Source organism: Leptinotarsa decemlineata, unplaced genomic scaffold (genome assembly GCF_025532065.1).
Source record: "Leptinotarsa decemlineata unplaced genomic scaffold, Ldec_3_MD MMD2_tig00003681, whole genome shotgun sequence".
Classification (NCBI taxonomy): Eukaryota; Metazoa; Arthropoda; class Insecta; order Coleoptera; family Chrysomelidae; genus Leptinotarsa; species Leptinotarsa decemlineata.
Genome location: NW_027412591.1, coordinates 27611 through 41025, shown reverse-complemented (window position 1 = coordinate 41025; position 13415 = coordinate 27611). Strand labels below are relative to the sequence as shown.

Genomic DNA, 13415 nt, shown 5'->3' with positions numbered 1-13415 from the left:
AAAAAAACCCCGGTACCGAATGTCGTGCAAATAACTCATTTTTCGCAAGTTATTTTTCAAAAAGCGAACAAAAAAAATCAATTTCAACACCCGGTTCTCCGAAACGAAGCATTTTCGAACACAAGTTCATATAGACTTTTTTCTTAAAATTGTCTCAGGAATACGTCACTTGAATATTTTAACGTACTCATGTTACACCCTGTATATGGTTTATGTGTCTTTCAATTGGACACTTTTATGTTATTACATTTTTTAAGTTTTACTTGTTTCATCCTTTTTAAATTCATATCATATATTTATTATTACATCAATTTGTTTTTCCTCTTTTTTTGCCTACATACATCGATTGCTATTTTTTCATTCTAGTTATTTGAGTCATTTTTCCTAATTTCTAAAAAATTATCTCATCTCATCTGAAAATGGAATTTTTAACAGGTGATGATCGACTGTATTGTCAAACATGCGCCAAACTAACTGACTGATATAAGGAAACAAGTATAGTTGAGGCACCAGTCAATCTAATAAATACTGATGATTTTCAAACAAGACTTAACCTCTAACGGAAGCAAGAAACTCTTTGGAAGGTTCGAAATAGATGAACATTTCAACCTAGCAGACCACTATTATAATATTCATGTAGTCATTGATCACTGTGGTTCTGGCGTTGAATTTGGTAATTATTACGCCTTGGTCAAAGAAGAAACGGACTGGTTTAAGTTTGACGATAGTCGTGTCACGAAGTGTTCTGGCGATGCATTGAATTTATTGGAGCCTCTGGAGACACCCTACATTTTGTTTTATGAGAGAGAGGACATTGTTGGATCAAGATCTTCAGATGATGTGGTGCTGCAGGTTTTTCCGGGTTTTCCTGCAGCTGAAAAAGCAAATGCGCCACTGGAATCAATGAAGTCGCCCCGAGCGCCAATTAATTTTTATTGTTGTTTTTATTTTATTTTTATCGTTGTTTTAATAAAATTTCATAAACAGAAAAAAAATCCAGCTAACATTTTTCCTCCTTGCAAGCTTTATAACTTGTTGATTTTTTCCAAGTATCCGGGAAATACTGAACGTTGCCCTCCATTTTTCTATGATTATATGTTTGTTATTATATAGCATATATGTGTCCTTTTGATAAATAGTGTCCAAAAAGTAACTATTTTATACTATTTCCCCTTGTATTCCTAATTTTTCTCAAATGGCAACTTAATAAAGGTTTTTCCGTGTATGTTCTCCCATGTAAATTTTCCCAAAATATATTTTTAGTTCAGGATCATATGAAAATTGATGATCCGCGTTTTGACAAATGTATGAGCTTTTTAGTTTCTAGTGATTTTTGGGTGCTTTGGCATCCAGTCTGTGCTTATCTGTATGCTAGTCACTCTTGAGTTCATCAAACCACAAAGTTCGGCCTGGCTGTTTTTAAAAATATTAGTCTGGGCATACTTAATAATATCTCAAAGTTCTTTCGGAAATAACTAATTTTCATATGAACAGTACTTTTTCCTTTCATGAAATTTAATGTTCATTGTTTCAAAAGGTTTTTTTTCTTCCAGTTTAATCTGAAAGAAACTTCTGTTTATGATGCACACATCATAAAGAGTTTTCATTGTAGTTTGTTTCTTTCTATGGAAGTTTCCCACATTTTTTATTTAATGACAGAAGTAGAAAGCGAAAAACTTGTATCTACTGTAGTCTTCTATCAAAGTTAAACTGAGAGCAATCAGAATTTTATGTTTTCCAGAAATTTCATCATTCTTATTTTAACCCGTTTTTCTATTATTCTATTATTTTTTCGTAATTTTCGTCGTAATAATTGAAAAAAGTCGATGACTCGAAATATCTGAGGTATCCCCATATTTGTACATATTTATATAAGGGAAAAACATATGTGTGAAACGATTCATTAATTAACTGAACTAATAGCTGTAGTACAAATATTAGCAGAACTTCGAAGATTCTCAAAAAAATATTATCAATGCCTCACAAAGCATTTACCTTATTGTGTTTCATTACATCCATTAGCTCAAACAAGTAAATTTCTATAATACAAATGATTTTTTAGTATTATTCAAATAATGATTTTTGTTATTCAAGTGAAGCAGCGTATCTGATGAAGTTTCGACATTTTCAGTAATTTTCTCGGCTATGGAATAGTAACATTCATTGAGACTATTGGAACGTTTACTACATGAGATAGCTTTCTTTAATTTATGTTGAGATACCCTGCCCAAACCAACAATTCCTGTAAGTAGAAGTTTACAGCGAAGCATCTCTAATTTCTATACACATAATAATAATACACATGATACATAATAATAAATGATTTGCTTCCCTAGAATGAGAATTCAAAATATTTTTCCTCTATGATGTCATCATACTTATTTACCGGGGATCTCGGAAACCGTAAGAGATACAAGGTCGATTAAACCAAGCCAAAGTTACGTAATTTGGTACTCTTCGAAGTGAGGTTTTGAAATCTGAAAAATTCTGAATACTACCGGAGAAATCTTGAAGAAACCGAAAATGAGCGATCGTTTTGATTTTTTCTGGCGTTATTTGAAGTACTATGAAAAAAACAAAAGACACTTCCTCAAAGCAACTTATTTCGTTCTACAACATATAGCGCTAAGATTATGAATCCGAAATTTCGTTCTTCAGAAACCATAATCAGCTTTGTATTTATATGAAATACCCTGTATTCAATAGATCTGTTCAAAACGAAATTCAATGATATACATCACAACCGATTATTTGAAAATGGTGGTTGGTCAAAAATAACGATCTTAATTTTTTTTTTCATTCAAACAGTTCGCCATGCCAAAGCGACATTCGCCTGTAACTGACTGAATTTAAAGGCAAGAAAATAATAAAATCTAATTAAAGCGTCATTTCTTACTGCAACTTTTCATTTCTACATCCAAAAGAGCATGTCCTTCAAGATTTCTATTTGTATTATTACAAAACAAAGACTATGTTGAATCATTAGACTTTTCGTAATAATAAATATTCACTGAAAAAAACAATAAGCAAACTAGAACTAAGTGAGTAACCAAAAAAAAAAGAACTTTGAACATTAATCACAAAAATGTAATAATAAACTATCAACACTCATTTATAAAAGATGTTCAAATTGTAAACCTTCTGCTTCGATGTATTTTACCCTAAGCCAACCTAATTTTAATATGGAACGTTGAATGAACCTGGCGGGAATTGGCCCAATTTCTCTAATTAAATTAAGCTTTGATTTCATCTGGTATCTCGCGGTATAAACGATTTTTGAGGTATCCCCATAGAAAATTATCTAGAGGTTTTAGGTCTAGACTTCTAGCAGCACATTGCACAGGTTCTCGTTCTCCAATCCACTCATTTGGGAACATTGCATTCAAACTAGTGACCAATCTTCCAGTATGGGAAGGGGCGCCATCTTTTTGCCACCACAACTGCCTTATAATATTAAGAGGCTCATCTTCGAATTGATCTAGTATGTTGTTTGATACTAAAAATATATCTTTCAGATGTTAAACTATCCTCGTATTGCACCAAATTTCCACCCACACATTAAAAGAAGTTCCCCGTGGCCTGACTTCTGCATGTTGTCCTGGGTTTTCTACCACCAAATAGTGGGCAGTGTGCCTATTGAAGTACCATCAGCATAAAAACTGCATCAGTCCATTTTACTTTAAGTAAAAATTGATCATCTTCATTAATTTTATTAGAAAGCAAGTAACAAAATTTCAGTCGTCTAGTATCATCACCCGGTCTAAGTTTTTGACTTGAGTGACATCAAATTTAAAGTTTACCATACTATCAATCTGGGCAGTTCCATTTCATTTTCAAAATACCCAGTTGATCCTCGAGGTAAATTATTCACATTAAATAGCGAAATTAATATACTGTTATATTGTAATATTTCAAAACTTACAGAATTTTAAATATTTTGTTCTTCCTCTGCATTCATTCGCTGTCCATACTTTTTTCTGGGCTTATCAAAATTTACAAATTCCAACACATTCTTATAAAGTTTGGCAAAGTAATTTTCATGCGGCATTTTTTTATAGAATTTGAAAACGGAAACTACAACTGATATTGACGATTTAGGTAAACAATGACATTTTTTATTTGGGCACGTAGCCACCTTTCATTTTAGTCAATTCCCGGCCAATGCCATTTTGGCATAGCCAATTGTTTAAATGAAAAAAATTTTGGGAAAGAAAGTTTTTGGCTTTCTACTACTCCATCTTGAAACAAAAAAATGTGGGAATCTTCCAAAGAAAGGAAGAAAGTCATCAATTTGACAACAAGTAACTCTATACATGGATGTGTAGATCATGCAAAGAAGCAACTTTCAGAAACAAACTGGAAGAAACCCCTCCTGAAACAAATACTTTCATATAAACATTGAATTACACGAAAGAAAAAAATTCTTTGGAAACAAATACTTCTATATGAACACTGAATTATACAGAAGATACTTTTCTCTACTCAGTTTGTATTTCAAACATTCGTTGTGGAATAAAAATCAGATATCATTCACATGAGTTCTACTTTGAATAATAAATGGTAACAAATTGCACTTACATGGAACCTCATCCTCACTGGTATACATCGATGTTTCGCCATAAGACACTTGCCTTAAGGCTCTTCAGTACCAAATTGGATGACATTATAGAAAATACACACAATTCATTCATGAATTATGATTTTTAATGTCACGGAATAAGTTTGATCTACTTATGTCATCGATGGCATCGTAATGACATTCATTCACCTGTTTGATTAAATCCCAGCCAAGAGGAATCTTATTTGAATTGAAGGGGTTATATTTTAGGAGTGATTAATTGAGTTGTTATTTCTGGACGACTTTTTCTTCCAATTTGTATCTGAAAGTAACATATAAACATGATCTACACATCTTCGTAAAGAGTTTATTTTGAACTCGATTGCTTTTCTTTTTTTCTTCAGAAGTTTTTGTATGAAGATGAAGAAGTAAAAAGCCAAAAAGCTTCTCATAGAATTAAAGTTCTAGCTAAACAACGAAAACTAAAATAACTCAAAATTGCTATCAAAGTTTTACAGTTGATTGTACCAAATCATTCGCAACATTACATACTGATATTCGATATGCTTCATCTATGCTCATATTATCAGCTTCAATAAAAACATACCCGTTGAAGGTCGACTCATCCTTTCTTGACAATTTCTCAAGAGACTTTTTCATGCAAAACACATACCATACTTAACTATCCTTATGTTTTTCCGTAATTTTGTCTTCCCAGCATCCTAAAGCTGATGCTGTTTTTTTTTATTCTAGTTGTTGGTTTCGGTATCTTCTCCAGGTATTTAACCTCCCCGGAAAGTTGTATTTCTTCATCTCGGAGTTTTAGACGTTATATCAATCAAAATCTGCTGCGTACATTATGATCAATATAAGATTCTTTACCAACGGGGACAACCGCCTTCTTGAGATATCCCTTTATTACCTGTACCGTTAGTATAGTCTCATAATGCTTTGAATGAGAAATAAAACGATACACATATCCGATTTCGGAGAACAGAAAAGTCTGGTGTTGCTCACCACGCCTTGAAAAACGGCTATACAATAAATATTCTTTGTTTAAAATTGTTGAAACAAATAAAAATAGACTTTTCAGCGTTTTCGAAAGTCTAGAAATATCAATGTGTGGCAAAGATCCCATTCCTAAAGCCCACGTTTACTTTCATATACTATATTTTGCAGGAATTTTTACGAATAATTTCAATGAATCATTGATAATATGATCGAAAGTGAAAAAGTTATATACAAATAAGTGAAGTTAGAGAAATTATTTAGTTTATCTCCTAATGATGCAAAGGCGTCAAGAAGAATATAGCAGTTCTGGTATGTGGAAACAGTATTTTGTATATTTTTAGGAGTTTTGATCTAAATCTTATGAAATTATATTCTTGAAGTACATTCCTAACCTCAAACAACATTAAAACATTTATATTTGATCTATATGAATATAATCATATATCCAGTTGTTTTCTATTTGAGTTTCTGAATTGAAGGGGTTATATTTTTAGAAGTGATTAATTTTTGGGAAAGAAAGTTTTTGGCTTTCTACTACTCCATTTTGATACAAAAAAATGTGGGAATCTTCCAAAGAAAGGAAGTAATCAATTTGAAAATAAGTAACTCTATACATGGATGTGTAGATCATGCAAAGAAGCAACTTTCAGACACAAACTGGAAGAAAGCCCTCCTGAAACAGCTACTTTCATATAAACATTGAATTACACGAAAGAAAAAACTTCTTTCGAAACAAATACTTTTATATGAACACTGAATTATACATTCGATTAGATTTTCTCATTTACTGACTTCTAGAATCGCCTTGGATGGCTAAGGGTTAACGAATGAAAAATAAAAAAAGCAATATAAAAGAGTTGATTTCTGTATCCTCATTTGATAAAAAGAGATCAAAAAAGTATGACATGTAAACTTACCGTCATCCGTGGCCATAATCGTTTGAATACTCTGCTGAAGCTGTTTCAAGCAAGGTTTGACACTTTTCACCTGTCCTGCCATAAGATAATGACACACCTAAAAGTAAGCTAGTACATTGCTGGCAGTATTATTGAATGTTTCAAGTACCTGTAAAACCAAAAAATACACTTTTAGATATTCTTTCTGATAAACTGCACCAGTCCACGTTTCGATTACGTGTCCAGCTTGATTCAATACAGGTTGGACTTCTTGCAACTTTTTGTCGATTAAGAGGAGCTAAAAAAACATACATTTCAGTTCTTTAAACTTAGCACATCAAATATATAATTGCCAAAAGTCACTTTTTGGTTTATTGAGAACTTCTATTTATCCCATTATGAATACTTACTAACAGCAGGATTCAAAATACTGCTTATACATCGCGAAACGCGTGTCGCGGTTTTTTGAACCTTTTATATCGAAAATCAAAATAAATCTTATTAGTAAATATCAATGGCAAGATTTTGAATTCAGCTTGGGAAAGCTGTCAAATAGTGAAACACGTGTCGCTGTTTTGTAAACTTTTTAAAGTAAAAAAAAATAAATCTTATTAGTGAGTTTTGATATGGATTTTCATCTGGTATTGGCCAGTTCCATTTAACTACCCCCATTATAATTTTGCATCCTATTTAATTTTCTGAATCAGATGCTGTATTGAAAGTAAATTTTCAAGTGTCATTTTTTTTGTTAATTTTATTTTTATACTTTCAATTAAAACTGACTGAAAACTGGTAGAGATAACAAACTTAAATTTTAAGTCAACTGTAATGCTACCAAAAGTTGTCCACAAGGTATTCTATTCATGAATTGTTATAGAAAAATTTGGATTTTGTTATTTGTTCCAGTTGACACAATGTTGATAAATATTCTCAGTATGGAATTCTGGATAGTTTTAATTAAAATTATTTTTGTAACGCACTGAGAAAAATGATTGTAACAGCTATTATTTCTTCGCCATTTTCGTGATTTGCATTTTCAGAACTTCAAAGTACAAGCCACTTTCGGAAAAGCCGAAAATGAAAAAAAAAATACAATGATGACAAAATGTTACTGTTTGCAAGTGATCAACGATTCAAGTAAAAACAAGAAAATAAAGGAAAAACAGAAGTATGACTTGAATCACTAACATGGTGACACTTTCTGTTCATGTGCGAAGAGGAATAAAAGAATGAAATCCAATTAAAACCTTTGACCAATTTAATGAATCATATCAGAAGGTTTCATTGTAGCATATAGAAAGAAAAAAACACAGTTGTTACGTGATGGAATAACAAATGCAGAAATCATATCCATTGAAATGGTTTCAAAAAATTAAGAGAAAAGTCAACAAAATAATACATATATTTCAAACATCTGAAAGTCAAATTTGAAAAGATCTCATAGAAAAAGTAACCTCCAGCAAAAGCAAGATTCTTGCCGCAAGAGAGCACTGAAGGGCGTGAGGTCAGTTTCCTGGTTCTTTCGTTATTTACATGCCAATAAAACAAAGAGTTAAGTAATATTTTAAAGAAGGGAGTTTTAATACCAGTGATACTAGGGTAGAATGTATTAAGCAGTAATGTGACAAGTATTGCAGCCTACCCACAGCTGATTTCTTATGTGTCCTAACAGAAATGGTTGTGAATATTATAGGTGTTACCATTTTTTTAATATACGAGAACTTGAACTGAAAAATGTTGAAAATATTAACAACACCAGCACTTACATATTAGGATGAGCTATTCAAATAAGTATATATTAAAAAAATGTCCTAACAGAAATGGTTGTGAATATTATAGGTGTAACCATTTTTTTAATATACGAGAACTTGAACTGAAAAATGTTGAAAATATTAACAACACCAGCACTTACATATTAGGATGAGCTATTCAAATAAGTATATATTAAAAAAAAATGAAAAAAATAACATGTAAACAATAAAAATTTAGAGAAAATAAGAATACATGATGAAAACAGGTGCAGAAAAAAAAAAAATTATTATTTTGAATCAAACTACTTCATGGCGTTTCGATTGTCAGTATCCAAAATCGCCATTGGTTGATAACTGGTTTGTCCTGATTTTTATTGTTTACCCATTATTGACCCAAACTAATTTTTGGGTCCATTCAATATTTCTTTTCATTTCAGGTCACAACTCGTACTCATTCATAGTAAAATGTTTCTTGCACCTGATAAGGTATTTGACAAGCATTTATTTATCGTTTGGAATTCTGTGGTCGGAGCTACTCCCGGACAAAAGACGTTCTGAGCAGTTGGGGGAATGTTATTAACACATAATTTATATGCCAAAACCTCACAAAACGAAATTAAAATTTCTAAAAAAAAAAGACAAAATCAAACATCCATTTCTTAGGCATTGAATGTTAAACTGTCGTCTTGAACTCTCGCCCGGTAGTGCCCTCTAACGGCCTGGCCGGTTTTGCTTCTCATTGGTCTTCATCATCGACCAAATTTGAAATGAGGTAAAATAGTCAGTAACAGTAACAGAAAAAGAATATTTACAACTTCAAAAAGAATTGAAAGGAATAAAATTGTAAAATTTCACAAGTCAATACAAAATAATCAGGTTTAATTTTTTTGGGTGTGTGCCAGGCATACCTGCAAAAACATAATTTATCAAGTTCTCAAAGCTGCCTGTCACATTTGTGAAAAGCTTTATTCCAAGGAGAGCTATGTAGCCATTGCGTTTTTGGTTGTTGGAATGAGCTGGAATTCTAAGATATTATACTATCAAACGATGTATCACGTGGTATGTTGCCATTTAAAAAAGTTGAGGGGTAGCTGGGGCCGTGAAGGGGAGCTACAAATTTTGATATTTCCATCCGTTTCGTAAATATTCGGAGTTTATTTCCTATGAATCTCAACGACACCATTTAGAATTGTACATTTGAAATTGTCTAAAGTTTTAAGATATTTTACTTAATGACGTTTTTCAAATGAAGTATCACACAGGTATTTTGCGATTTAAAAACGTTGAGGGGGAAGCTGCGGCGGAGCAATGTCACGTGAGTGTTGATAAAGATGTTGATAACTAACCTGAAAAGCCTGTATATTTGAAACACAGTATCGACAGTATTTAACAAAATAAGTGAATTTTGATTATGCTTATATTTTTTTATTGAAAATTTTCATTTAATTTGAAAAAGGGATAATTGAAGGCACTATATAACTGCAAAACAAACTCACCATTCCCTTACTTAATAAAAACAAAACTCGGGTATAAGAGGCATTAGATATATATGCATAATCTACTCCAACTCCTAATAAACTGCTAGCCAGCGTATAATCCTTTTCAGTTGCATGAATTTGCTAAAATTAATGGGTTCAGGAACTGATATTCAAAAAACTAAAATACTTACTGCCAACTGAAAAATCAGTCTACAATGCCAATAAACATTATGTTGTGACAACTCAATGGCCTTACGCAGTATGGGCTTCGACAAAGAGATTTGATTCTGTTGTTCATATAATTCAGCTAAAACGCTGGCAGCTTCAAACTTGACGTCATCAAAAGAGTTAATCACTTGAGATAGCAGCCACTAAAAGAATGTCACTTGAATTTAATTGTTCAAATTACCTAGACATACAGACTTGATAAGATTATATTCTAAGAGTAGTATTTCTGAGTAGAGAGATGGAACTGTCACCTCTGGCATAGAATTCCAAAACAAGTACTGCTCCCGAATACCAGAACTGCATCACTTTTCTTGACGCACGTTTCACCAATCAAGCTGTCGTCTTGGAGATGAGGAGTTTAAAAAATATGTTTAGAATATGTTTTTTTCGTTAACCAGCTATCGCGACCCCTACGAATGACAACCCTCAGAAGAACGAACGACAACCCAACGAGGTCTTACCTTTCAACGTGTGATTCCTGATAAGAATGTTGCAGTTCTGGTTTGAGAGCAGTGCTTGTTTTGGTATCACTACCTATTGCATTATTATTATTAAATAAATTATATAACCCAACGCTAAAAGATCCAGAGTATTTTAAACAGTAACAATATATAAAAAATGCCATGAAATTCAATAATGACAAACGATTACAACTAAATTTGCCAATATCATAAGTGATCATTCGTTAGACCTGTTGGACAAGTTTTGAATAACTATTTTAAAAAATAATGAAAGTTAAACACTCCATTCAAATTGTGATACGCCTTTTAAATTCATTGGATCAATCCTTTCTTCTGCGGGATTATTCTTCTTTTTTGCAACTCTGTAGAACCCGTTGTTTAGACTACATAGGGTTGGATGCCATGACTATATAGGATTAGAAGATTTTAATTATACTGATGTAGCATGTAGCCCGATTACAGCTATAGCATTTTAGCTAGAATAACCCCACCAATTGAAGGCCATAGCAGAGCCTTTCATTTGAGAGATTTAACCTGAATGGGAAAGTAAGCAGAGTGCTTTCAACACTTGTCACAGAATGAGTCACGCCTAGGTTCGCAAGGAATTTATTTTGAGATTACAGGTTATTACAGATGTTTTTTATATATGTTTACTTGAGATTTTTTCAATTCAACGAAATCTCTGCGTAGTCATAACGCTGGATGTGAAAAATGCTTTTAACAGTGTGCAACATGGCAATTCATATTGGAGACCCTTAGAAATAGAGAAGTGGAGGAAAACCTAATTTATATGATAGCCTCATATCTAGAAATTTTACTGGAAGCCATTGATGACACAAAAACTATCAGTATAAATAGCGGTGTCCCACAGGGATCAGTCCTAGGACCTACGTTGTGGAACATCCTGCATGATGAGCTTCAATTGAATTACCCGATGGAACTGATTTGGTAGGGTTTGCAGACGACGTTGCAGTAGTAGTGGCAGCCAGAAACGAGAATCTCTAATGAATGTAGCAAATAGAGCAATACTACGAGTATCGAAGTGGATGAAAAATAGGCGCCTGAAACTAGCCCCAGAAAAAACCGAAGTCGTGCTCCCGACAAAGCGTAGAAAAATAGGGGTACTCAATTTTGATATCGAAGGAACACAGATTGGACTGAGCAAGGCTGGCCTTTGCAGAGCATATAAAACAAAGTGTACTCAAGGCGGAGAAAACAACTACAGTGCTAGCAAACTTGATGCCCAATATCGGAGGTCCCAGAGCCTCAAAGAGACGAATTATGTCAAATGTAGGTCATTCACAGACTCTATACGGTGCCATCCTATTACACCACAATGCAAAATAAGAAACTAGTCCAGAAATTAACAGCGGTGCAGAGAAAAATGAACGTTCGAACGTGCAATTCATATAGACGATATCCGCTGAGGCAGCATGCGTTATAGGAGGGGTTTCACCGATAGAATTCAGGTGCTGGAGAGAATGGAACGCTACAGTGGTCTGGGAAGAAATGCAGCCAGGGAAAACCTCATGCGTAGGTGGCAACTGAAATGGGACAGTGGTCCCTATGGTAGATGGACGTACCAACTCATTCCAAACGTAGAGAGCTGGGTTAACCGACCCTTTGGAGAAGCTTACTTTGGACTACCTTACTCAAGCACTTTCTGGACACGGCTTCTTCGGTAAATATATGTACGACAGAGGAAGATCGGAGTCTGCATCCTGCACTCAGTGTCAGGTAGATGATGGTGCGGAGCACACGCTTTTTGCATACCCTAGATGGACAGAAATGCGTTCGGAATACCACCGAGAAACGGAAAAAATATTTAACATCGAACATATGATGGAAGATCTCAAAGGAGAAGATACCTCATGGAACTGTGCATACAAAGTAGTGAGGAAAATTATCGAGACAAAGGAGAGGAAAGTAGAAATTGAAGTATCTAGTTACTATTTTTTTTTTGTTTGTTTGTCGATCTTTGGATATATCACGGGTCAAGTACTGAAGTAATGCGAGAGCGGTTCCCGGTACGTGGCACCAAGAATAGGGGGAGAGGTTTTAGTCGGTAAGAATCCGGCACAGCGTCTATGAAGATTTCACCTCCTCCTTCTAAAAAAAAATTATTGATCTAGATAAAATGCACGTAAAATAGGTTTCACAATAAATAATCTTGTCCAGGCATGATATCAAATCCTATATAATGAAATCCCAGATGTCCATATGGTTTCCTTTATTGACTTGTAACTGTAACATCTGGGAAAACTTAAACATCCATAAATTTAACAGTCATAATTCACTTATCCAGGAACAAATACAAATCAAAACACAAGACCTAACATTCAATATACTACACATTCCTAGAAACAGTGAACATAGAGAAAATCTATCTCAAGGGATATTACCTGATGTAACCCAAATACGGGCAAATTTACCTACAGTACCTGCACTAAGGCAGGCAAATTCGTTTCTGTACATGGGGATCTCTTAAACGATAAGAGATAGAGTGTCGGTTAAATTATGGCAAAGTTGCGTATTTTAGAGACCTATTCAATGATATGAAGAAATCAAATATAGCTCTTTTGGTTCTGGAGATATACAGGAAAAACCAAAAATCCCAAACCAAATTACTTTTTTGCCTATATCTTCTTTATTCGCAAACATATTGAAAATCTGTCCACATTTTGCTATTGGCACTTGATGTGAACTCTCAGAATATATCCATGAATCTTTCATACAGGATTTCATCTGACTTGGGCCACACCCATCTTTGAATTTTTAAATACGGACCTGTATTTTTTGTTGTAGTTTTTGGATCGTAGACGTTCACTTTATACTGAGAAATTAAATTCAATTTTATATTTCGGGATTTTTCGGTAATATTCGATTATAATTGTGTGAATTATTCCCTTTTAAATTACAGCCCTGGAAATTGGTTGACTGAGTTGAATAAAAACACGATAGCAACTTTCACGTCTCCCTATGTATCGTAGAGTTTTTCGAGAGTTTTTTTAATTTTTTGGTACCTATTCATA

The 13415-nt window shown here is 33.4% G+C and overlaps 1 protein-coding gene across 1 annotated transcript; it reads right to left on the bottom strand.

Annotated features, from left to right (window-relative positions):
- Positions 1-4755: 4755 nt before the first annotated feature.
- LOC141483511 (MAU2 chromatid cohesion factor homolog) lies at positions 4756-13148 on the bottom strand. Its single transcript, XM_074178190.1, has 6 exons — positions 13134-13148; positions 9886-10065; positions 9713-9835; positions 6635-6763; positions 6487-6583; positions 4756-4880 (listed from the first exon to the last, which is right to left on the bottom strand). Exons 1-6 carry the CDS (start codon positions 13146-13148, stop codon positions 4825-4827), a joined length of 600 nt encoding a protein of 199 aa, XP_074034291.1. The 3' UTR covers positions 4756-4824.
- Between the last annotated feature and the right edge of the window lie 267 nt (positions 13149-13415).

Excerpts from the sequence above, each read along its gene's own strand:
- LOC141483511 (XM_074178190.1), bottom strand. Across the intron at positions 9,836-9,885 it reads GACTGATTTTTCAGTTGGCA|CAAATTCATGCAACTGAAAA; the intron begins GTAAGTATTTTA and ends CATTAATTTTAG. Across the intron at positions 4,881-6,486 it reads GATTATGGCCACGGATGACG|ATACAAATTGGAAGAAAAAG; the intron begins GTAAGTTTACAT and ends TGTTACTTTCAG.